At 38.6% G+C, this 26,549-nt stretch overlaps 2 protein-coding genes across 14 annotated transcripts in view; one reads left to right on the top strand and one right to left on the bottom strand.

Moving 5' to 3' along the window:
- The window catches only part of VIT (vitrin), a 54,619-nt gene extending 46,988 nt beyond the window's left edge, over positions 1-7,631 (top strand). For all 10 annotated transcript variants that reach the window (XM_042022002.1, XM_042022007.1, XM_042022006.1 and 7 more), the window contains 2 exons: positions 919-1,432; positions 1,798-7,631. In XM_042022002.1, coding sequence (XP_041877936.1) covers positions 919-1,432; positions 1,798-1,976 — 693 coding nt within the window. In that variant the 3' untranslated portion in view covers positions 1,977-7,631. The remainder of the gene's footprint in view (positions 1-918; positions 1,433-1,797) is intronic.
- Positions 7,533-26,549, bottom strand: part of STRN (striatin) — a 69,056-nt gene continuing 50,039 nt past the window's right edge. For 3 of the 4 annotated variants that reach the window (XM_042021993.1, XM_042021997.1, XM_042021996.1), the window contains 8 exons: positions 23,824-23,999; positions 22,804-22,851; positions 22,086-22,207; positions 21,062-21,229; positions 18,749-18,889; positions 16,372-16,479; positions 15,449-15,535; positions 7,533-15,362 (listed from right to left, as the gene is read on the bottom strand). In XM_042021993.1, the coding sequence (XP_041877927.1) occupies positions 15,193-15,362; positions 15,449-15,535; positions 16,372-16,479; positions 18,749-18,889; positions 21,062-21,229; positions 22,086-22,207; positions 22,804-22,851; positions 23,824-23,999 (1,020 nt within the window). In that variant the 3' untranslated portion in view covers positions 7,533-15,192. The remainder of the gene's footprint in view (positions 15,363-15,448; positions 15,536-16,371; positions 16,480-18,748; positions 18,890-21,061; positions 21,230-22,085; positions 22,208-22,803; positions 22,852-23,823; positions 24,000-26,549) is intronic. The other variant, XM_042021994.1, reaches the window with a different exon arrangement.

Below are 26,549 nucleotides of genomic sequence, written 5' to 3'. Positions count from 1 at the left end.
GGAGCTGTTGGGCTTTACGCAAGTCAAGACCAGTGCCTCGGTCTATTAAAACAGTCAGATACACACACCACCACAAAGCTGATAGATAAAGCCTGGCTTAACAAAATATTCTCACCCACAGAACTGAGGAATTGGTATTTAAAAGGCACTAAAGCCAAAGATGATTTGATCCAGCCTGTTTGCATCACTCCCCTCCTCCACCCCTTGACTTCCCCCATGTCCTCTTGTCCTCTGCTGTGCCAGCCCTACTTCCTGCCCATGCTGACCTGACTCCCACTAACCCTATAGAAGCCTCCCATCGATCTGGCCCTTATGAGTATTGACTTATAAAAATTAATTTTATATATATATATAATTTTTTTTTTTTTTACTATTTGGCAGAGCAAATACAGTGAGCCTGGGTTTTTCTGTTTAGAAGGGTATGAACCAAGTTCTCCTCAGCTTAAGCCCCAGGTTTCACTTGAAGGTAGTAGGGTTTGCCAGTAGGCAAAACTTTCCTTGCTGTTCTGAATGACGGGAGCTGAAGTTGGCACCTGGCAAACACACAGGCTCCTGCAATGTCCATGGGAGCCACACTAAGAGCAGCTCTGTAATTTGGATGCTTTTCCCGTGAACAATGTAACTCACGTAAAAAACCTTGACAGGTGGCAAACTTGCTTATTACAGTTCTCTCACTACTGTAATATCAGCTCCATCCCACAGCTCTAAAAAAAAAGGCAGGAAAAGCTGTCACATTACACAAGTATCCGTGATGTTATGACATCATTTCCCAGGGAAGCAGATGGTGATTGCGGGAGAGGCCATTTCAGACTCCAGCACTGCTCTTTCCAGGAGCCTATATTTACAATTTAACTACATACCCCAGCAGAAACATGCAGACTGAATTTCCATTGCATTTATCCTCATGTTGCCTTGCAGGCAGTGTGCAGGACAAGTGGCTTCTATTCCATCAACGTGCCCAGCTGGTTCAGCCTCCACAAGGTGGTGCAGCCCTTGGTGAAGCGGGTGTGCGACACCGACCAGCTGGCCTGCAGCAAGACGTGCCTCAATTCCGCCGATATTGGCTTCGTGATCGACGGCTCCAGCAGCGTCGGCACCGGCAACTTCCGCACGGTCCTCCAGTTTGTAGCCAACATCAGCAAGGAGTTCGAGATTTCGGATACCGACACGCGCATCGGAGCGGTGCAGTACACCTACGAGCAGAGGCTGGAGTTCAGCTTTGACAAGCACAGCACGAAGCAGGATGTGCTGAACGCTATCAAAAGGATCAGTTACTGGAGTGGTGGCACCAGCACGGGAGCAGCCATTAGCTACGCCTCAGAGCAGCTGTTCAGCAAGTCCAAACCCAACAAAAGGAAGATCATGATTCTCATCACAGATGGCAGGTCTTACGATGATGTCAGCATGCCAGCCATGGCAGCTCACCAAAATGGTAAGGTCTTCTATCACTGCCTGCTCTCCCCTCATGCCTCAGCACTCATCCAGGTCAGATAAATGCAGTTTCCTATGACTCGAAGGCACTGGATGAAACCTTATGAAGGAAGAGTAGTACTTGTCCCTGGGGTCCCACTGAGCTCCAACAAGATCAGCATCTGTTTAATAGCTGAATAAGGAACTTCAGAAAAAAAACTTATAAATCATCACAAATGCAGCTATCTAGGACATCTCAAGGGATTTTTCCTGTTTTAGCAACACAGGACTTCTTTGGCTTTCTAGTGAAGATAGGTATTGGTCTTAAATAAGATTTAATGCAATGAAAACTTTTATGCTTATTCTAAACTTCAGGTTTCTTTCCAGGAGTCATTGCTTATTCCATTGGAGTTGCTTGGGCAGCCCCAGATGAACTGGAAGCCATTGCATCAGACCCTGCTAAGGAGCATTCCTTCTTTGTGGATGAATTTGACAACCTCTACCGCTATGTTAATCAGCTCATCCAAAATATTTGCACAGAGTTCAATTCCCAGCCACGGAACTGATGGACTTAAGCAAGGCAGGACCCTTGGGCACTGTGCTGAAGGCACACCAAGTACCACAGGAATAATGCCAGCCCTCAGTTCAAGAAGCACTGGAGGTGTTTCCCTCTGGCACTTTCCAGTCAACAAGGTTGATTGCAGCTCTGTCCCTATGCATGATAATGCTCTGTGTAGACTGTTGATTTTCATTTTTTGTCCTTGCAGGCATCAGAAACTCTGATTTGGCTGGATAGAAAAGGAGGCAGTAAACATGGAGGAAATAACTGCAGTAGTTTGAAGAGCTGCTTCCAGCATAGAGCCCCAGCTTGCCCAATTCTCACCTTTGGGCACGTGCAAGCTTCTTAAAATGTGCCACCTGCTCCCTGGAGTGGCCAGGTCCCTTCAGGGAGTGGCCAGGCTAATGAGCAGCTGTGGTAGAAACACCTCATGCGGCACTGCCCACCACATGACACACAGGTCAGAGCTCAAATACCAGATGCTTCTTTTGGAGAGGGAACACAGCTCAATTTGAGTACCTTCTTAAAAGCAGGTACTCACTCCATACTGCTGTCTTGTCAGCAAGTTAAGCTTCAGCTAGTGTAAACTCAAGCACTGGGATTTATCCAAACCCTGAGAAACTGAAAAGCAAGTGAGCAGAAAGGGTCAAGCCCCAGGACCCTCTAATCCTTTGCCAACCCCAGTAAATCCTCAAATCCACATGGCAGCCAACATGCAAGAATCGGAATCTAGTCTCCTACAACACTGCATTAATGCTTGATCTTGAGAAGTGTCTTTCCCCCTCAGCTTCATCCTTCACTCTTGGGAGGTTCAAGGCCTGCAGGACCACACGAGTGTTGCCAGGACACAGGAGACTTTGAGAAAAACTGTGGGTTTAAGTTGGTCACAATGAGAAAAGCATTTAAGACCCACCAGTCTGTCATTAAACCACCACTCAGAAGAGGAGTCTCTAGTGTGAGGAGAGCTATTCAAGAGCCATTAACAGGATTTAAGAGGGAATTATCTGAAGTTCTGTATTATACACTGGGAAAAGCAGAATTTCAAGCATTTACAGACACTCTCTGTCAAATTTAGGATTGACTTCTCTTTTATGGATTGGTTTAAAAATGTACCTACTACAGCCCTGGATCAGTCAGAACACACAGTGGTTTCTTAACTGGAGAACTACCCATGTCACTAGTCACTGGGGGAGGAGTGACACACTAGGAGGACCAAAAGAACTGCACCTTATTTTGCAAGCAGCAGTTGCTGGTTATGTTCCATCCAGTATCATTTAAGAAAATACATACATTAAGCAAAGTTATCAAAGGAACCAATGAAAACATGAGTGTTCACACCCCTTACGGCAATAAAAGCCATGCTGCGCCAGGCTCATGGAACTAACAGGAAATGGAAAGAAATTAAAACTCACATTTGCCATATTACTTGCAAATCAGGCTTTTAACAGCATTTATAGTTTTAATAACCATGAGCCAAGATATTTATTAGCCACATAAATTTTAACTGAATTGCCATAAGGGAAACTCATTTTATCAGCAAAAGTAACACTATTTTTTAAATCGTTATGTTTGGAAATATGACTGAAATAGCTCAAAACCTGTCAACTAAGTAAGCATAATGCAAATTAATAAAAACAACAGATTCTGCATGATCCCCCTGGTGTGGTAACATAAACCAGGCTGGAGTCCACTCTAGAGGTTATCAAAACCAATTCTGGATGAAACAGTGGTTTTACACAGTAAAAGCTCATCGCTTCCCCTTAGAAGAAACATTAAGTTCCAGTTTTAACTATCATCAATTCAACCATTCTACCCAGACTAAAAGCACAGGACACTGTCAGCTGCCACAAATATATTTGTATGCAGAGTTTTTACCACTAATCTGTGCTGCTGCAGTTCACAGCAATAGCGTGGTGGCTTGAAAAAATGATTAAGGATAGAGAGAGTTAGGTATGAGCAGAGCAACTGCTGATATCCCCCATCTCCTGACCCAGCTCCTCACTACCATTCTGCTGAACACATCTTTCTCTGTCAACAAGGGACATTACGTGGGCTGGACAAAACTCAAGCCCATAAACTGAATTTACTGGGGACTTCAACTCAGACACCAGATTTATTGTCTGAAAACCTGTTTTTTTGGGGCTTGATTTGGGGCTACCTGAGAAAAAGGCCTAAATCCTAACTTACAGTTACTCTCAATACTGTGGTTTAACTTTTAATGCAGCAGCTTACTACCACATACTGTTCTCCATATTGAATGTACTCTTGCAGCACCAAAGATTGGTACCCTGCAGAGACTCCCCAATGTTTCACTTTTGCTCTGCTAAAAGCACGGCAGTGATGGCCAAGACATCAGGAACAGCTAGAGCACACATGTTCTTTAGGATGTGCATAAGGGATATATGCATATGGGATATAATTTTTTCTAAAGCTTGAACTTCAAGCAATGACATTAAGCTTTCAAATGCTCTTTCACAGGAAAGTTGCACAGCTATCTTTTGTCAAGCATTTATAAAGGGCACTTCAGGGCTTGTTGCTGTTCAAATGGTTTATCTTCAGTTTACAGAACAACTATGGCGCTCATTTCTCAAAGTGCATTTTTATTTGCTTCTTGGGACGATCCTCAAATTGTCAAAACTCAAAGTATGAAAGTGGTTTAATCCAACTCTTGTCTAAACTTACACATCCTATTCATAAACACCGTAAAATTAAGCGGAAGCCTCAAAACTTTTAAGAATACACCCTTCCATTAAGAAAAGCAATCACAGAACACACTCCTCTTTATCTTTCATAGCAATCAACTTACTTGCAGCCTACTAAAGTCTCTAAATGCTGTTTTATTAAAAAAACCAAGATAGCTTACATATATAGATAAATGTTCAAAGAGGTATATTTGTTTGAAGAAAGCAGCAGAACTCCTTCTGTAACATATACAAGCTTTTTTGAGCTTATCAACATAAGTTGCTTTATCTTTTGCAATAAAATGGTCCTAAAGGCACATGCAGTGCATGTCATCTCATATGGGGTTAAAAAATAAACAGCAAATACAGCCCATGCCACTTTAGTTTCTGAAACACAGCTGAGGTTACTACTACATTGTGGAAGACCTAGAAAGGCTGGCAAAGCCCCAGGCACTTCAGTGCTGTCCTTTTACATGCTCAGATGAAAAAGATCCTTAGAGTGAGCTACCACAAAATTACCTGTCAGAGGAATCAGTCACTGAAGTAGAGTCTAATGACTGAAGGGCATCAAGGTCATATGTACTTTTCAAAGTCTGCAAGATCATGTTCTTTTTGGAACCAGACTTCCTTTGGAGGATGAAAAAAGATAGCACAGGCTCTACACACTTTCTAGATGCAGGACTGAATCAAAAGAGGATCTGTATGTCCAGTCGCTTGATGCTGGGCCACTTAGTTTCAGATGTCTGACCAGTGCAGCAGAAGCTGTTGTCCGGCAGAGGCATCCTGAAGAGATGGGAGCTGTCTGAACTAGTCACTGCACACACACTCTAGAGGGTGTCTGACCACCCTCTCCCTAAGAAATAAGCATCTTTGCACTCAGAGTTGGGCTGGTGGCTTATCAGTGCTCAGCAACCACAATGCAGAACACCCACCTGGAAATACCTACTGATGCTCATGCTCTGGAAGCCTTGGAAGAGCTCAGTTTCAGCATCTCTTCCAACTCCAGCATTAGCCACTCACATTTTCAGTGAGCCACCAAATTCAATTAAGAGTTCAGCCATCAGAGAGAGGTAACTCAAAGTCCTGTTTCCCCAGAGTGGGACACTCAGCATTTCTGCTGTCACTGTGCCGCCCTGCACAGAAGGCATCGCCTGCAGTGTGCACCTCCTGCTCCTCAGCTGCTGCTGCTTTGCTGGTTCAGCAAGAGGAGAGTCTCTCCATGGCTGCTGCTGACAGGTGGGCAGACAAGCTTCCCCTTCCTCCTCATGCTCCTTCCCCCATGGCTCTCCAGCACACAAGGAAAACCATACCAGTAACCAGGAAAAGCTCCGGAGTTAAGCATCCAGCCAGGATCAACCCAATCTAAACATATTTAGTGATTTAACACTCTGCCTATAACCCCACAAAAAATTATCCATGTTATCTACTTAGAAAGTCAAAGCAAGCAGTAAGTAGTATCAGAAATATTACTGAGACACCAAATTTAAGTCACTTTTCTGTGGTGTGTGTACTTTAAATTATTTCATGGTTGAAAAAAGTCACTATCATTCTGCTAGCTATTTTTCTCTGTCCCTGAGCAACATTATGGAAACAACTTGATCCCTTTTCTTTTCCATTCCCATCTCATTTTGAGACATCTTAGAAAGTACCAGGCCATTTACATCTGCTAAGTCACCTACACATTGAAAACATTACAAATGTACATCTATGCAGCTGAATGCTTCAAATTCCTCAAAATAATCTTTTTTCCTCGTTAAACTGGGGGAGGAAGGGTGATGAGGGTTTTAGCACTGCATCAGCAACACTGCTCACAATCAACTGTGTCAGTCTTACTGAATGGCAAGAAACGTGTTATTTTTCTTAACACCAGTTTAACCCCTTCTCAGATTTCTAATGAGAACTCTGATAATGCAGTTCAAGAATTCCAGCACTCATAGAAATTACTTCTTTTTAAGCACAAGAAATTGTAGAAGTTCCCCTGTATCACCAAGTGTACTCACTTTTCTCACATGCAAATCATCATGGGGCCATGTCTTGTTCATAGGCAAACCCATAAGCATGTTAGGAAGGCCTCCCACATGTGAGGGTCACTTGTACATTATTCACTAAATCTTCTTTCCCCCTACCTCAGGAACCCTCTAGAGGCAGTCACACTGGGGTGAATGAGATTGTACTGTCAATTCATAAAGCAATTCCTCCTTTCCTACGAGGCAGGAAGATGACTAGGACTAAATCAGGCTATTTTACACCTATCGAGAAAAGATGAGAACTTCACTTATCCCACCTACAAGCTCAGAAAAAACAGGATGGACTCACTGACAACAACTCGTTCTGCTCAGTTCTGTGTAGGTTCTCCTGCCACCCCTTCACAGTGCCATTCTGAGCACCTTCCTGTAGCAACGCAGCTGCCATCTGTGATGTGTGGTTTGCTCTCCCTCATCCTCTCCCCAAGGGCAGAACCACGCGTTTCTTTTTATGCTGAATGAACGCTGTCCTCGGGAAGAGCCACGTGTCTGGCTGCGAACAACGCCCGCTGACAGACCAGCTCCTGCACAACCACACCCACTCCGCATGTCTGCTCACCCCACATTCACCCCCACACAGGGACCATGTGCCTCAGCACATGGAGAGATGTGCGGTGACAACAGAGCCAAGCTGGTGGAGCAGGATGAAACCAAGACACCCAGAGAACACAAAAAACAAGGCACTCCTGTGAATAGTGACACGCTGCACAGTTCAACAAGAATTTCACATGGAGTTACCTCAAGCCCCTCCAAACAAGTCTATTAGTCTTGGTCTTAATGCACTTTCCCCTCCTAGCACTCACACCAAAACCACACACATCTTGTGATAAAATGCAGAATTATGAACACAATGCAAAATGTTGAAAAATAGTATTTATTAGCACCCAATTTACATAATTATATGGTACAAATGACACTTGCTGCTGCAACATTAAATAAAGCTGCTCTTAAAAACCATTGCTTATTTCTGGAAGTCCGTGTGATTTTGCTCAGCACAGAATGCGGGTACAGTACACAGATACCCCACTTCACTACTGCCATACCAGCACAAATACCTGCATGGTTACCTCAATGGGGTCTCATTTCAAATGGCACACTAACATAAGCAGATCTATATAATTTTAAATGACAAAATATTTATTTGACTTATTCAGGCAAGTGAATGTAGCTTTAAATATAACCTATCCAAGAAGTTTCACAAAGTATGAATTGCAGTGAAAAAGAGAAAATTCAGGGCTGCACTTGAGAAGCTCAAAATTACACTAGCGTATTTCAAAATAATCTCCCTCTGAATTTTCTGTCTTTGCCTTTTTAGATATTTTTCCAGCATTTTAAACTACTGAGTTTTAGTAAGAAGTTTAATACTAAGTTTTTGAAGAAGCATTTCCATTTAAAGCAAAAATTCATACTTGTAATAATAATTGCTAACAGATCTTTGGAGAATGAAACACTTTCATTTTTCTCATGTCCCATGATTAATAAGCCTTTTCAAAATCATGAAATATATTACATTTATGGATGCTTACTCCCAAGAAAACTATTTCCTTCATAATAAGAAAACAGAATTTCTCACTCAAAATAACATTCACTTTTGTACAACAGTTGCATTTAAACAAGGTAATTTTGGTGGTACTGCAATTCTGACACAGCCTTGTACTGAGCCATACACAAAAAACTGACAGACTATTACTCAACAAGTAGGTATTTCTCATTTGGATCCAAAGTTCTACAAGACACTTGAAGCCCAACACTGTTTCAAAGTAGTCATTCAAAACTGGCATATAAAATCATAACCTCAGCAAAGTTCTGAAGGGGAATCTTAATTTCCTTTAGCTGTTTATATATCAGCCACAGTAGCCTTTTCATATCAACTATCTGCCATGGAAGTGACCCAAAACAGAAGGGGAGCCACTGTATTACTATCGTGTTAGTGGTTATCACCTGTAATAACTTCTCCTAAAGAGAGGTGTCAGGTACCTCTAAGTTCTAGTAGAAAAGAAAAAATTCTATTAATATAAGCAACAACAACAACAAAAAATCCAAGCTACAGTCCATATGACAAAGAAATTTGTCTTTTTTAACCTGACAGTCAATTGAAGATAATTACGCAAATTACAATGCAAAGCTGACAAAAGTCAACAGAGAACCTTACAGCAACAAAAGTCATCTCATCATGGGGTTCCTTCTACAAGTTTTTTCAGATACACTATTCAAGGAAAACATAGCACAAGACTGCTTTTCAGTCTGCTTGGACTATAAAAGTACAAGAAATCATTAGCTAACATGCTCAGTTTGCATTTCCAAAAGAAGTGCTAACATATATGAGACACTTTTCAAAACTGATGCACATTTGCAAATGTCTGATTGCAAGGAAACAATTTGAGGAGCCACACACCTGAAAACAAGCTACATTCAAAAGCACTGTATCTTGATGACAGGAAGCATAGAAAAATAAATTCTTAATGGAAAAATATTAGCTTGAAGTCCATCATTTATCCCTTATACAATGTTTTTGGCTGCTTTTCACAAGTAATCCAAAAATAATGACAATATTTGGCTTGGCAACAAGTTATCCTTTCCCTTTCAGAATAGTACAAATCCAGCTGCACAAATCTTTTCTCAACACCCTAGTCCAATACTCTGGTGTGAGGACCAAGGGTTTCTCAAAATAGCCAGGAAGTAATTTTGGGAGCCTGCAATTCAAACTTGAGGGAATGGAAGAAGACTGGCCTTGAGGACCATGTCAACACAGGGCTTTGAGAAGCTTAGAAACACGTGCACGGGGCATGGTTTAAACACTGGTGTGATCTCCCACAATCACAGCATGGCTTGGCAGCATGAGCAGGGCAAAACTAGCTTAACACACAATACCACAATCTGCGCTTAAGCAGGAAGAAGTTGGGCTAAGAAGAATAGATTATTATTAAATGCCTTTTTAGCTCAGCCATAGTTTGGATTTTGTAATCTAACAACAAGTCTCTCCTGACAACAAACCAGATGAGACCCACAGGTTGTACTATTCAACTGGATTTATGCCTTCTGTAGTGGAATCCAGATTCTCAGAAACATCTTAAATGATACAGCAATTCATAAGCTTTCACAACTGACTACAGAGCAGCAAAACTAAGTCAGAAGGCAGGGTAAGAGATAACCAACTAGAATTAAATGAACTGGGTGTAAAGAGGTACAAATCAGCTTTTTGGTGGTGAGAGCGGTAGGGCTGAAGCTGAAACCCTACCACCCTTCAAAAAACCACTCCAAGAGAAAAATTAATAGCCCTTTATGAAATTCACTCTGCAATAAGAGCTCACTGCAGATGAGATTTAAGATTCTCAGAAAATGTAACCTAAAGGAAGATTTAAGTGGGAAGATAAAAAGCAGGATCAAAAGGATAGAAAACCTGCACAGGTATGTTCATTAGCATAGGCAGAGACTTTTTTTTAAAGGTTGTATTTCCAACCATCCTCCCTCCTGGGAACATTCCCACCAGCTAAACAAGAGCGTTTGCCCAAACAAGGACTATTTACACAAGACTCATCCTAGTCCTTCCCCACCCTCCCCAGGAGTTCATTTGCTCTGTTGTATGTAACATTATCTTTTACCAGAGGGGTTACTTTTTGTAGAACACCCCTGACATAACCAGATGGATCGACACTGCTGTCCATCAGTTTCTCTGCTGCTCAGTAGAAACATGGCAGAGACTTTCACTGGCAGTTTACAGGAGAATCGTTTCTGTAACTGTGTTTGTCTCTAAGCTTAAAGACACTGATGATGAAAGAGTCAAGACTGTTCACCTACTGTAACCCTCTTTAGCTAAACACATTATCAGATTTAGATAAAATATTCTCAACACCTTCACATCCTTATGAGAAAAAAGAAGCTTCCTGAAACATCTGAGCATTTTTTTCAGGGAAATATTTTCATCCTCTCTGTCACTCAGTAGTAACAACTACACTAAGCATCTCTATGATGCCCAAGAAAACCCATATTGCCATATCAAAGATTGACACATTTTATACAAACCAATTTACCACATGGAAGAGGTTAACTATCACATTCTGATTTCTTCATTTCTAAGTGTAGTCCAAACCAGCTTCAACTAAACAGCCACAAATTTCAGCATAGGACAATGACAATGGCTGTATTTTCTTCCTCAATGCATCTCAGATTGACTAGGTACTTCACACAGGCATCAAGTAGGCTCTTGGATACCTGGGACAGTCTAAAAACACACTGCCATGTTTCCAAATACACATCTTGAAAGGCATTAATAAAACCGAGACTTAATTATCTGATGGTTATGTCCGCTTTTCAATTGTTTGTTTCCACACTTCTGCTCATCAAACACTGCTCAAAGAACACGAGTTTACAGAAATTGCTGCTCCCCAAAATTACACTGTTGAAACCTAGGGAGGCAGGGAAAGAGGTCATATCTGTGATCCAACAAATGTGCTGAAAAGGTGGTGTAACTAAGTCCTTTATCTCTCACACATTTATTCAAATGGACAAGTTTCTGGTTACTTTAAATTCACAACTGAAAAACAGTGTTGTATGACCCAATCAGAAAGCTGTATGGTGAACACCACACACGTAACCAAATTACATGGGACTGCTTTAATGTAATATTATTTGAAAATACATGTCCTAAAAAAATAGCCTGCAGTATATGGCATATAGTTCTACAGACTTCTTGCTAAAGAACATATTTGATCAAAATAAACATGAATGAGATAAAAGTAGTAAATCTTTTATGTGGAAATTTTCTCCTTGAGGCCCAAAAATAAATGCAGACACTAGGATTTTGTAAGAGTGACACAATGTATCTAGAAGTTCTTCCAAGCTACTCCAAATCATTCTGTGCATTTTGGTAACTGAATGAAATATGTAAAAGCAAGCAGCCCAGTGGAGTAAATTAAAAGTGAGAGTATTTAAACGTAGCGGACCAACTTTCACCATACAGAAGGACTGAAAATTCTGCCATTAAATTAGTTAGTAAAACCAAAATCATTAGCACACGCTAACATACACAAAAAATTATATGAGTTAAATTTAAAAATTACCATGTAAATTAGATAAGGGAAAAATAATAATAGTAAAATGCTATATACTGATATTGCAGAAAAAGGGTCTTTCCAAGAATAAGCCTTGGGTCCAGTTTTGTTTACACTTTCAATGAGCACATGGATCACACTAATGAAAGTTACCAATTACACTGAATCAAGAAAAACTGCACATAAAAGAGGAACAAATAAAAATAATTTAGTGCCCTCAGAGGTCAGAAGTTCAAAGCTTGTAAGACCCAGGATAATCATGAAACAGGAATTAAGTCTCTACAAAAGAATCATAACATACTGAAAGTGAAGAAGAAACTTGAAAAGTAGCAATGCTCAAATGTTACTTAGAGGAGTTGTCACAAGTAAAGACATATGACTTGAGTTTGTTGGACATCAAAAGCTTGGTCCTCCTACATAAAAGCATCGCATTACAGAGGATAAACCCAACCAAATAACAACCAAGCTTAACAGATAACCTTCAGACTAAGTCCAACAAATCATGCATGTGGAATGGTGGTATGGACACCAAGATTTGGAGAATTGAGCTTAAAGGATGAAAACAAGAAAATGTAGTGCAAAAAAAGCAGACTAAAAAAATAGCTTGAAGAAAGCAGAAAGGAATGAAAATCTACAGATGGAACCAGTGTGTGCATGCAGGTTCCACATTCCAAAGACTATGAAGAATATGTAAAATGGCACAAAACATGGCTTGGAATACTGGCATGAAGTTACAAAAAGGAGTGACTAAATATCACATAAATCCTCCTGCCAGCGAGATGTAATCATTGAAATAATCTTTAAAAGGAAGCCTAATTGTTTAGAACATATAAAATCTCACTGTCCAAGACAATATTAGAATGCACAAGTCTACAACCCTGCTTTAGCAAGCAGATGGACTAGATAACCTAAATAATTTTTTCAACCCTATCTCCTATGATGATGTTCAGAAGATCTGACAGGCTCATGCACAATACCCTGCAGTCCTACAAGTATGTGAGCAAGTACAGTAAAAAGACATTGACATCAATTATGAAGACAAGCACAAAAATATATATACTCCACAACCTCTTTGTAAGGCTACATTTGTTTTGTTTTGTTTTTTAAAGGCACCTCATCCTCTAGCTAATTGCCAGCTTTAAAAAAAATCACTTTTCGGTTTGAGCAAGAGCTCAATAGTGAGAACGAAACATCTTTCAATTCACATTTGAACAGCCACCTCTTACATTCCAATTGTAATCAGAATGACAGTCTTTAAAAACAAGCATGCTGGCCTATTAGTTTTTATGTACAGCAATTTAAACAACTGTGACTACATATTGTATTGTGTAAGCAAAAGCACAACATTCATTTCATACTCACACCATTATCCTTTGTATACACAAACTCAAGAGGACTCTTATTACTAAAACATTAAAATGCACCCATGGAGTCTTCCCTTACTAGACACATTTAATACATGTTTACAATATATATACACATATATAATATACATAACTTTTAGAATTTTTCAAATAAATCTTTGTAATTTTCTCTTCAAAAAGAAATAAAATAATGACACTGAAAGAATATGAGTCAAGTACACAGAACTCTCACAAAGTTGAATGCTCAGTTTTGCAGCCAAGTTTCCTCCTTTTCATCATAACCAAAACATTTTATAAAAACTAAATAATCTGTATTATTATTGTAGTCATCTGTTTCATGGTAAAAGTTTTAATCCTATCTAAGGAAATATATTGCATATCAATATCATGAAGTGACATATCTGAATATTCTGAGCAATAAAAGTATTCCAAGATATTTTAGCAGTACATATAATGTGTTGCAGGCTCAAACAGCACAGGTCAACCTCTTATTCTAAATAATATACTTGGTTTAAACTCTGAGATCAACTTCAAATGTGGTCCCATCCCCAAATGCCACTCTCAAAACAACACAGTCAAACCTTATGTTGATATCTTTCAATGACTCCTGCTTACGAAGTGTCAGTTTAAAGGTAAAGATTTATTTATCAGTTTCCAGTCTCAACCTCATACTGGTACTTGAGGAGTTGCACTGGGTTCTTTCCTACTCATATCAGCACCAGAAATCAACTCCAGCAGAAATTCTGCTTCCCAATCCCATCAGAGAAAAACACCAACTTCACGCTTATGAATAGTGATAATTCTGATGATGACACGTAATAGAAAAGAATCCACTCACCTTCCTTTAAGAAGGGATAAAAAGACTAAAGATCAGATTCAAAGTTATTTGTCAAATCAACAGAGAAACTCTGAACAGATAAACAAAGGACATCTGTTGAGTAATTATGAGAAGCACTCATTCTTCAGGTAACCCCATCAATGGCACATACACCCAGTGAAGCGGACAAGGTAAAGAGTCCCACAAATGGTGCAGCTGGGAAATATCTCTAGCAGTAGCAGAATCTCTCAAACTGATGGAGCTTTGTATAGTTCCCACCTATTCCACTAGAAGGACCCATACAAAGCATCAGATTTAATCTTCAGATGAAGTATTTCACTGTAATCCTTAATGCCCAGAATGATACCCTTTTTAGCAGGAACAGAAAGAGGAGATGAACGCTGGATACCTAAAATTGCAGGACAGCTTCTTTGGAAAGCTTTGTGATAATTTCTTGTGCCAGATCTCCAGGAATAAACAGCATTAAAATCTGAATAAGTTAAATTTGCTACTACAGTATACACAGACTGTGTCAGTCTGTTGTTAACCAGGATTTAAACTAAAGGCTCAGCTTCTAACCATACGCTAATACAGTCTTAAAAAAATTACATAAATTTTTTTGCAAACTAGGTATTTACTGAGAAACACAGAAGGTGTAACAGAAACTTTACTGCATTTTAATTGATGTTAGTGATTTGCCTTCCTTTAATTGCATTTATCTTAGGCTAGCAGCCAGGTGGCTGAGATTAACTATCCACTACTGCTCTCTGAACAAGATCTACTTTATTCATACCAAAGGGATAACAAAGTGCCTCTCACATGATACAGTAATGAGCATGTGAACTGACTTTGAATCACTTTTTCCAGGTGATTTGAGTACATTAAGATTCCTCAATGAGAAGCATCCTAGGAAGTTTCCCTCTTTTCCTACTCCCTGATGCAATTAGACTCCTTCTTTCCAGTACTCCATTTTATTAATAGAGAATACATAGACCTAGTTTCACCCAAGGCCTGCCTGGACGAAAATTCACACCCCCTAAATAAAAGCTTTTTTTTTTTTTTTTTTTTTAAACTATTTGAAACTGAGAGATTCCAAGCTCTCAGCACCAGCTGAGCTCACAGAAACCAGAACAAACGTCAATTTAGAAAACAGCACCCTGCAAAACTAAACACTTACAAACATTCTCTGAATTATAGGGCAAGATAAAACAACTCATGCCCTCCTCTTCTCTTTTGTGCAGCTGGTTAAATATATACAAAGCTAAAGTTGAATGGGAAGCACTCTGTCATACAAACACTTTAGCCAGGGCATCTGCTCCTGCACTGGCAATATAACATTTGGATGGGTGGAATGCCACATCATGAATGGACTCATCAAACTTTTTGCGATGAGCAGTAAATTCTTGGATGCAAGTCTTGCTTTCAAGATTCCACAAGCGAATCGAGCAGTCATGACCTAAAGAAAAGGGAAACAGTTTTCTTTATAATTTGCATGCCTGCCACCGTTGTAAGAAAAAGAAAATGAAATCTGAATGTACTTACTGCCAGACATCAAATACAAGCCATTAGGATCAACAGCTAAACTTGTAACTGCATCTAAGTGAGCCACCATGGAGTGGATCAGTTTTCCTTTGAAAGAAAAGATTTATTTAGGTTATTTTCTGCAACTAACTTTGTTACCTGTAGTCACTGCTTACGACACTACCATAGCTGATATTATAAATACAAGATCTTGTCCCATGACTGAATCATTAAAATTATACAAAAAGCCATTCTTTTAATGTTCACAGTTCCCAAGAACCACAGTAACAGTATCATCAACGTTTGTGAGACCTTTACTTTAAGCCATCCTGACACTGCAATCACTGTGCATTTTAAATATCTGCCCCTTAAGAAAATTGAGTTCTCAGGTAAGATCTTGAATGGGAAGGAAGGCAGGGGCTGAGTATACTAAAAGCAATGAATATAAACTACATAGGAGTAGGGGATAATGTTAGTTGTCTCAGAGAGAATTAATGTTCTATTACAGCTTATTATAATTACAGCAATGATTTCATGTTAAAAATTGTAAATTATGGGTCAAACGTGGCAGAGGTCTAGGAAGCACTGAAGGAGTGCGAGAGGTTCCCGCTCTCAAGATAAAAATAATACAGACAACCAACAGACGAAACATAAACATAAGAACGTGAAGATTTTGGAAAAAGAAGCCTTTTATGGTAAAGAATTATAAACCCCATACACAGGGCATTCCAAAAGAATGGACAGATGCAAGTTCCTTATCACTTTGCCAACAAAGCTTTAAGTGGGCTGGCAATCTTTGGACTCTGCTGGTGATGAGAGATTTCCACTTCAGAGGCTATCCAATTCTTGACATCCCTCAGCATTTATGTGAACAATATAGATAATAATGATTTACATTATACAATGTAATGGCTATGGCTAAGACCAGCTGAAAAGATGCATACCTGTATTGTTGTCATAGAATTTGATGTGTCTGTCTTCATGAGCAGTGATACTAATTGGAAGAGTTGGATGGCTGATGACTCTGTTTATCTGACAGGAAGAACTGACTGCTAAGAAAAAACCCACACATATCAGTACATGTAAATTGCTAAATTCTTTGAAAGATTGCTACTAAGAAATAAGTATGTAATCAATCTTATTTGCAAAATACTTCTTACATATATATCCTGGAAACTCACAGCTAGCACCTTATGTTATACACTTTACAATACTTTCCAAACTACACAGGATAAAAACATACATAAATCATATATATGCCAAATAAGGTCCAGCTTCTGGACATGGTTTTAGATAGGCACACCAGGTAAAAATGTGAAACCAAAAACTGAGTGAAAACACCTCATTCACACACATTCCTCCTCTTGCCAAGTCAAACTTTCTTCATAACACACAGGACAGGAAAATAAAACACTGCAGGCAGTATGTTTCAAGCAAACAAAATCCACTTAATATTATTCAATCCAATACATGGATTGAAATAATTATTAAAAAAAAAGGATGCTAGACTATTCATAGGAGAGCCAATTTCCTAGCCTTCAATACTTCTGAAATAGCAGGCACATATATAGATACCTATACACATACAGAGGAAAAAGTATAGGAATTATCTGATTAGAAATCTAGGCATTGCTGTGATGCACAGGTTAATGCAAGAGGGGTCTTAAGAGGCATAGATTATGACAAAACCCACAAATAGTCACTACACAGAACATCAAAATACAGATATTGTCTTTCATGTTGACTGTATTTAGCTAAATTGCTTCCAAAGAACATTCACATCATTTAATCACAATTCTTACTAAAATAAATGAAATAGAATAAGGTTCACCTGCTATTAAAATGGTAAAGATTTCACTTTACACTTTTCTATAAAAATCTGAACCATAAAGCAGTGTCAGCATCCACAAGACACTTAGAAATTATGGAAGTAAAAATTAAAGAAAAAAACCCACATCCATACTAATAAACTCTCCTAAAATTACTAAAAGTACATGAACCTTCATCACAGCCAGCCATCCTCACAGTTTGAAAATGCCAGAGTGAGGATTATACTGAACAGCAGAGTCCCTAAATAGTGTGGTAGGGCATTTCAGGTGACATTTTCCTCTTGTCTAGCTCTTGTAGAAATAATAATTTATTTCTTTAAAATACATGTAAGCTTTATAGTACTGTTACATAACTGAAGATACTAAACAGGGACTGCTGGTTGCCATACCAGGGTCTCGTTTTCCTAAAGCAGTATTACAGAACTACAGCAAGGAAGAAGTAAAAAAAATAGAAGGGAGGAGGGAATGGAAGAACAAAGGTGACTGCTACTGAACAGCATTAACTAATTTAAACTGTTTTTTCAGACAGGAACAAAGATGTGGGTTAAAAGAAGAAATCCAGCACAGTAAGAAATAACATAAAGAAGAGAGACGGCACTTTCCATTTGCTCTTATAAAATGACAGTCATTTAAATATTTTAAAACACACAAGCAAAGCCAACAAGAATGGCTTAGTCCTTTTAAAAAAATATAATTAAATAGTAGAAGTCAGTGACATAAAACCCTGAGGGTGGGGGAAGAAATACCAAAATTTTAAATGACACAATGTTTTACCACTGTGGCTTAAATATGAAACCTTATGCTTCAGCTCATTCTGGTCTCTTTTGTAAAGCCAGGGTAAAATAATTTAGTGACAGCAGCCTCTTCACAGTGTCCTCTAAAACTTCTAATATTGGTCACTGCCATGATCCAAGGCATTATATGGGACCTTGTGAATGAATACTCTTTCACTGGAGCTTTGCTTTCCTCCTACAGTGAAAATTTCAACTAAAGCCCAAGTCCAAATGAGCCAAGAGTGTAATAAAGCTTAGGAGATGAATACCTCTGAGGAAAAACAAAAAAGAATTGACATACACTCAGAATTTTTTAATAAATTCAACTTTGAATTTTCCTGATATTGCCTCTATTTTGCAATTTTGGACTGAAGAGAAAATGGATATATTGAATCAACAGAGATCACAAAGCTGTGTTAAAGAAACCTGTGCTTTTTCTTGTGCTACTACCCCTTGAGGAGGAATTCAGAGTGCGAGCTTGTTTCTTCTACCTGATTTCAAAAGTATGTGCACTCTTCTGCTACTGAAACACCCCTGAGGGCTGTTGTAGTAGTAACAATTTACTGTTTTATCTCAAAACACAGCCTGTAACATAATTCATGTTATAATTTCTCATGATACTGCCCAATTCTTTGGAAACACTGAAAAGATTATCAATGGTATCAATCTTCAAGAAGCCATTTTTTTCCTTTGGTTGGTTTGGGGCTTTTGATACATACTGGTATCCACACTGGACTCCAGGGTAAGAATTCGCTGCCGTGTCTCCATGTTAAAAATGCTAGTGTGTCCACTGTTAAATGATGCTACCATGAGGCTTGGGTCACTGCTCACAAGATCTACTGATGAAGGGATTCCCATTTCTAGAAAGCAACGAAGGGAAGATGTAGTTGGTGTGAAGAAAATTTTAAAAATATTAAACAAAAAAATTCAACCAGTAAGCACTTCAACATCAAAAGAACCACGATTATGAAAGGAAATGTTGCATTCTAAATCATAAATTATGCCAATCTAAATAGCTTGCCCTGTATTGATCACTATTTTAATCTTTTTTTTTTACACATGTATCAACAACATTCTTTACTAAGATGCTGTATCTGGAACTGCAGCTGGCCAGAAATCTACTTTGAAATTAAGAAAGTAAGAACTCCCGGGCCCCTTTTCCTTCCCTTAATTGTAACAGCAATTCTCAAAAAAACTCCACCAAACTCCATTGCTTCAATAAAGGGACATGAAATTGAAGTGGTACAACTGATATGACAGATGAGTAACGTTGTTATAATTAACCTGGACAAAATCAGAGCTTAAAAAATCACCAAAGTTCTCCAGGTGCAAATTTTATACACTGGAACTGTCATCATGCAAAGTTATACAAATACATTATAAACTTGTATTTCAAAGCTTTGTCCATCCTGCCTTTTGTGGTATATATTTGATCTCCTTATACTGTAGCCATCTGCACTCTACAGGACAGAAGGTCAAATCAGCAAAGCTTGGGCATAGGATCTATCCCTTAGGATTTTTTTCCTCAAATGTCCTGTTCACCACCTGCTGTGTGAAAGAACACCACCAGCTGCAACAGATGCCAGGAGGAGGAGGAAAAGATAGAGAGTGAGAAACTGAATTTTAAGCAACCTAATGTTGGATCATAGATTCAGATAACACAGGAATATCATCACATCTCTGCAAACTCTCTAAAGATTCATGGGAGAAATATCTTTCTGAGACACATGACCTCAAGAATATTTCTCAGGAATGGTGGTACTTATCTACAAGTACTCGAAAAAATGCCAAAAAGGATTGGTGTGAGAAGAAAACACATTGTTTCTCAAGTGACCCTTTCTACCACTGCCATGCATGCTTATCTGCAGCTTCCTGGTAAGCCTACAATGGTTAATCTAAAGGACTTGAACAATGAGTGACAGATACTTTAATGAGTTTGTTCAAGGTTATCAATAAGCCATAGGAAAACTGTGTTTTCAGTCTTTGGATTTCACAACTGGGCTTCATTCCAGTTTAGAATACAAAAACGTCCTAATATTAGCTCTGTGAGGCAAAAGTACTCCCCCTTCCCCCTTAGTTTAATAATTAAAACCAAAATCACGCACAACAAACCCCAAATCTCTCCAGGAAGTTTTCAAAGCAGGCAGATAGGTGAGCTGGCAATAACAATCCTGCATACCTTTAGAAACATAGTTCTGCAAAAACTAAAATACATAGAATGTTTCTATTTTGCTCAGTCTGTCTCAACTAAGACATATCCGACCAGCTTTACACCATAATTCAACAAGTCTGTTCAGTTACGACAAAGTTTATTTTGCCTCAAAGTTTTTGTGAAGAGATAAGGAACTGTCTCAGCTCATGGGCTGCCTTTAATGGCTGTTAGCTCTAGGAGAGTTTGGCAATGTCAACGGGCTTGTTCTGCAGCACTTTGACTCAGACAGCAACTTCCAGAAATTAGATTCTAAACAGTGGGATTTTCATTTGTTCATGAAATTTCAGTAACTAACTCCAAAGGAGTACTTTTTTTCAACTACCAGTGTTTAGGATCACTAGGTTATTATTACTTAGTTAATGTGGAAACTGAGAAATTCAGTTGGATTTGTTCCTTGTGTTAGAGGCACAAGGAACAAATCTGGAAGGTACAATGACACTGAGATAAAAGACTGGCTACTGCAAACATCCACTGGGGGAAGAAAGGGCTTTTTACTCTTGACAAACCAAAAGCAAGGGCCTAGTGGAACCTCAAGTTTGAATCTGAATTACTGAGTTAATACATTATTCTCCATGGTGCTAGTATCATCAGCAGATCATCGGCAGCAGTTGGGTTTTAGATATATCTGACTGTCCCCCTGCACACAGGTATATATTTAGCTAATGTCAAAGAAGGGTCACAAAATTCACTCTTCCCAAAAACACTCATAAAGGTAAGAAACTCAGAAAAAAGCACAAGAAGTATTTCTGTTCAGTACCCAAAATTATGACAGTCTGAACAGTGATGCTCATGAACTTTAGGGTAGGGTGATTTTCTGTACCTTGATTATCATTAAATATATTGAGAGCTGGAGCAATTTCTGTAGCTTTCCATAAACGTATAGTGCCGTCTGCTGAACACGACAGCAATCGCTGGTGTGCTCCACTGTAAACCAGACCCCACACTGCATCAGTATGGCCTACAAAAGCACCTCTTAGAACAGAAGGATCTGTGAACAAAACACAAAAAACCACATTTCAGAACAAAATCTGAATTAAGTCAATAGCTGTATCTTAGTCTGTGTTTATGCACCAAACTTTGGAAGATAATTCATTAAAAACCCCAAGATCAATCATGTCATATCAATATAGAAGTCTTAATTACTCTGGCATGAAGATGCTTGAATTTCAGCAGTATTTGTGACATTTTGTTACCCATTTTACAACTAAATGAACAAAACAATGCTTCAGCAGAAGGGACAGTTTTGAAGTTGCTGAAATACACTTCATTGTTAAAATTTGCTTTCAAACAGCCATTAATGGCACAGCAGCCCCTTTTATGCAAAAGTTAGCTTTGAGGCCAACTGCATCTGAAGCTACCAGAAGTGAAAAGTAAATCTCAAAATCCAGACACAAGGCTGACATCCACTCAGATCTGGTAAATTTTACCAAACTGGGCCTTTTTAGCTGTTTGCAGACAACATTAACAGCTTTGGTCTCAGACTATAAAATCTCTTTTTATCTCAACTCCACAGAAATTTTTCAAAGAAAAGAACACTAAAATACACATTTCCTGTACTTGCCAAATTATCAGGTTTAATCCTGTACTTTTAAAACCTGTACTTTAGACTAGCTGTTTCTCAAAACTGTGATGAGATCAAGGCCTTTTTTAAGAAAATGATACTTTATCTTGCCATCAAGTAGCATCAGCATTAAAATAATGTTACTTCAAGTAATTGAAGATAACATTCAATTTGCTCTTTTAAACTTTCACAGAAGCATTATCGACAAATTACACTGTTTTAGTGACACAACATTACTGTCACTAAACTTATTATTTCACTGCTGCGTGTGACAGCAACGCACCGTAAGAGTCATAGGGGTCGATGTTTGGGTTGGTTGTGTTCCAGCCATGGATGAGGCCATCTGTTCCCCCACTGTAGCACTGCTCACCATTACTGCTCATCACCACACAGAGCACTGGTCCACTGGAAGAAACCCCCAAAGAAACACTGACTACGAACATTTTCATTACATGAAATGCAATGTCAATCTTCTGAATCTTCAAATTTCCATGTTAAATACAATTCACTTGCTGCATGGATTGCAACAAAAATTCTGCATAATGAAATCATATGCTACAACATCACAATTTGAACTGTAGGATTTTGTACTTCGCATAAACAGGCTTTTTTTCTTTTTAAAAGATTTAAGGCTCTTTCATGAAATCATCTCAGTAGATTTAAATCCATTGCATTCATTCTTCTTCAGCTTCATTCTATATATTCAAGTATCTGGCAAAAAGGCAAAAGCTGCAATGATGAACAGAACACCTAATCAAATTTGAACTGTATAATTTGTAGGTTTTTAATTTTAAAATTGTGGTATATCTGACTTCAGACATAAATAACTATGCAGAAAGGAGATGAACACATGCAGATGTGTTCTAAAAAACATAGGAACTAAAAGCACCACATGAAATCAGTAGCTGGTAAGGTGGAAATTACTTTTTTAAAAAATTCTGTTTCTATTTAAAAATCATATCTTTCTCAAAATATGACAATATTTCTCAGGAAATACTTACTTATGTGCTCTGAAGGTATATATTGGCTCTACATCAAGAGAAGCACTCCTAAACGAAGTATGAAAAGAAGTTAACATGTATACAATCTTACACAATGCTTTACAAAAAATGCCAGAATTGCTAAATTCTTAAAATCCCTGCTACATCTTTTGCAGTGTTTCTCTCAAAACTTCCTCTCCCAACACAATTTTTCACATATCTAGGAACTATCTGTAGTCTTTCAAAACACAACAGGATTTGTTGTTTGGTTTTTTGTTTAAAGACGTTCAAGGTAGCTCACAGACCCATCAAAGTAGGTAGGTACATCAGCGGAGGGGAAGAAGTGGAGAGACATCAGCATCACATGGAATGTATCATTAAGTGTTCCTATCAGAGCAAAGGAGTTTTGGACTCCTAGTTTTTCTATCAACACTGAAATGCTTCAAAATTTGCTTCTCTGGACTTCACCAATCTTGTTAGAGACCAAGGGAAGACTCCGTGTTATGCCCAGTCCTCCTCAAAGGTATGATGGTACTCCCTTAACCACATCAGCCCTGCTATGAATTTCCTCTCATTTCTGCAAATTCCCAGCAATTTGCAAGAGACAGTGAACAAAGGAACCTGCCAACATCTCAGAGTTTAAAGCTGTACATTATGTATATGCATGTATGTGTATACATACATATGCATAGATATATAAATGCATTCTATACATTCATATACACATGCAAGCACACTAACAGGCCGCATCCAAATATTTTCACTAGTAAATTAATTTGTCGTGTTATCCACAAGGAAAATATAAAAAACTGAATGGTTTTCCTTTTCACAAACAAAACACATTCACAAACACGTGGATTTTTTCTGGCATTCTTTACGCATCTCCACCCTTCTCTGAGAGCTTGTTTTCCTACTCCTAAATTCAGGGAACACTTTCCATTAACTGCAAGGGCCATTCGGTGAAGTGGTATCTAGGGTTTGGTTTTTCTTTCTTCATAAATTAAAATTGTTTTTGAAGAAAAGAAAGAAAAAAAATCTTACTTTTTTGCTGGGGCTGTTTTTTGTAAATTCCACATTTTTAAAGTATGGTCCTCTGAAGCTGTTATTAAGACTGGTTCAACCGGATGAAAAGCGAGACCTCTTATTCCATCAAAGTGACTTCTTAACGTAAACTTGGGGTTCCAAGTCTTTCTCAATGCATCCTTATTGTTGGCTATCTAATAAAAAAAAAAATGCCAAACTTGTAATTAAGCTGGAAGGCACAACAAAAGGAAGAAATCAAAAATTTAGTTTGGCATTTTCAGAAGATGTCAAATTATCTCACCCACTCTTCACAACAATCTGCTCGTGAACCACAGTCCACTTAACACTAACCAGACACTTCAAAATGAGAACCAAGGTAGATGTATTCCATACAAGTAATGTTGCATCCACAGTAATAAATTCTATGCAAATCTGAAATACTCTCGTGTCTGTAAAATTACACACTTTAAAAGCACTGATACTTCAGTGAACTCAGTTAGGTATTTAAAACTTGATCTATACCTACTGGCTCATTTACTTACAACACTGGGCTTGACTCACCAAGGTGTGGTCCCTGAATATCCAAAGTACTACTGACATGGCAGCTCTAAAGTAAAAGTCTGAGAGAAACAGAGAAGTCGCTAGAAGCACAAAAAGGAACACAACCTAACTTACCCAGCTAAGGCAACTCAAGCTCTGTAGTAATGCATGGCCAGTGAAGTTTGCCAGAATAGGAAAAAAAAATGGCAAAAAGGACTTGGCTACACACTAAGAATCTAACTGGCAGGCAATAAGGTATCATGTATACAGACACAATTATTTGGCAATAAATGCATTTTAGAAGATCCAGAAAGAAAGCCTTTAAAAAAAGTAACAGTTTCTTCAATGTTGTTCCTCTGAACAAATATTGACACAAAATGCTGAACCAACTTTTTCCACTGTCAGTCAACAATGTCATGAGTTAAATTTACCTTTCCACTGCTGATAGTCGTTATGAAAAACCAAGAAAACAAACAATTGTACTGATATTTATTATGCTGAAATCTACAGATAATTCCAAATAATTTATATCCTTAACTGCAAAGATGAGACAACTATTTTGAGCCACTTCAAGAAACATTTTATTCTGGGGACTGGGAGTGAAAGAGGAGGTTTAAGAACAGAAGTGCTTTTTCTTAGGCTTTGTTACATCTGGATTTAATTATAAAAACACGCATCAATTAAGAGGTTCTATAGATTTTCAACAAGGAGAAAGGAGCTGTAACAAACAGCAGGTTTAGTCTCATCATATTTCTTAGTAATGACATATTGCCTTGCTCAGGGAGACAAGTCAGTTTCTTTGCCAGTTTACTGAGCCAAGCTGGCTCAGTGAAGGAACAGACAAACGCTCGAGCTGGTACAAGGATGGGGCAGGACTGCACAGTTAGCAGCTCTAGCAGGTTTTCTGAAGACTGGCCAAGAAAGTCTCAGCAAAAAGGGTACAAGACGTACAGATATCTGGAGAGGAATTTGGTTGCCTCAACACAGGTACCTAATGCCAATTAGGTAATGGAGGGAACCTGCCTGCCCTCCAGCTGCCATACCAGCAGCACAGGTTCTGTTTCACATCTGCAAAAGCCACAAAGACACCTCAGATCGCCCAATAGTGAATTCCAGTTCTGGCAGGATAATATTCTCCATTTGCTTGTCTTTCATTCAAAAATGCCTTTCCAAAGGAGTCCAAGATGGGTAGTTTATAAATTGGGAAGTAGATGGAGGGCATACCAACAGCAGACCAGCAGCAGAGGTGGAAACGGATTCTAGCCCTGACACATCACCCACCTGGCTGCACCACATCACTCTACCCACCAGCCTCGCAAGCTGTGAGGCTGCTTATTCACACAGCAGACAACCTCCTCCTGTCTCTCCCCACCAAAGTGCAACGGTGAGGCCTGAAAAGCAGTTTGGGGGGGATGCCAACCCCCAAATTAGTATCTGATCTGGATTTGCCACTGATAATAATATTTGTGTTTATACAAAATTGAAAACAGATTGAAAACTCAAAACCAGCAATGACATGCAATTATAGGCACTTCTCTTCTTCAAAGTTGTAAGAAGTCAAAGAAGAGCCTACTACAAAGTCCAAAACCTCCTGATCAGTACTTAACATTAAATGCAATGATTTTGCAGTTCAGTTACTCTTATCTAAAAGTCTATCATAATTTTATGAAGCTTCTTAATCTATCCAGAAGACTAGGGAAAAAACCAGAGCCAACCAAAGTGAACATTCGTCAAGAATGTGTAAAGGAAGGAAAAAGAAAAGAGTAACTTAAGAGTATTGGCTAGCAATCTGGAAAATTTAATCTTGTTAGATATTCTAACAACTTATCTACAATAGAAAAATTTTGTCTTTTAAGTAATAAATTCATAATCTCCATTACCAAGTGAAAACCATTCTTTAACTTACAGCCAAAGCAATATGTAAAAAACTGAAACCATGAAATAGGGTAGGCTAATGCTGCCATTTTTTAGAAGGAAAGAATCCAGCAAAAATGTCAGTAGGATAAAAGGGACCGAAAATGGGAAGAGTGTCTGCCACTCTTGAAAGTAAAAATATTTAAAGACTGATTTACATAATCTTTCAATTTGATTCACCATATGATCCAAAACTGACACTTAACACACTAAACTTTCACTAATCATACCTAATTCACATTTGGCAGTCAGATGTATGAAATAGTCCAAAATAGAAACATTCTATTATC

Source organism: Corvus kubaryi, unplaced genomic scaffold (assembly GCF_017639235.1).
Source record: "Corvus kubaryi isolate FWS band 111438036 unplaced genomic scaffold, C.kubaryi_AGA036_p1.0 37184, whole genome shotgun sequence".
NCBI classification, from domain to species: Eukaryota; Metazoa; Chordata; class Aves; order Passeriformes; family Corvidae; genus Corvus; species Corvus kubaryi.
Note: the sequence above shows the minus strand (reverse complement) of the source record. Positions and strands in the feature narration are given on the sequence as shown.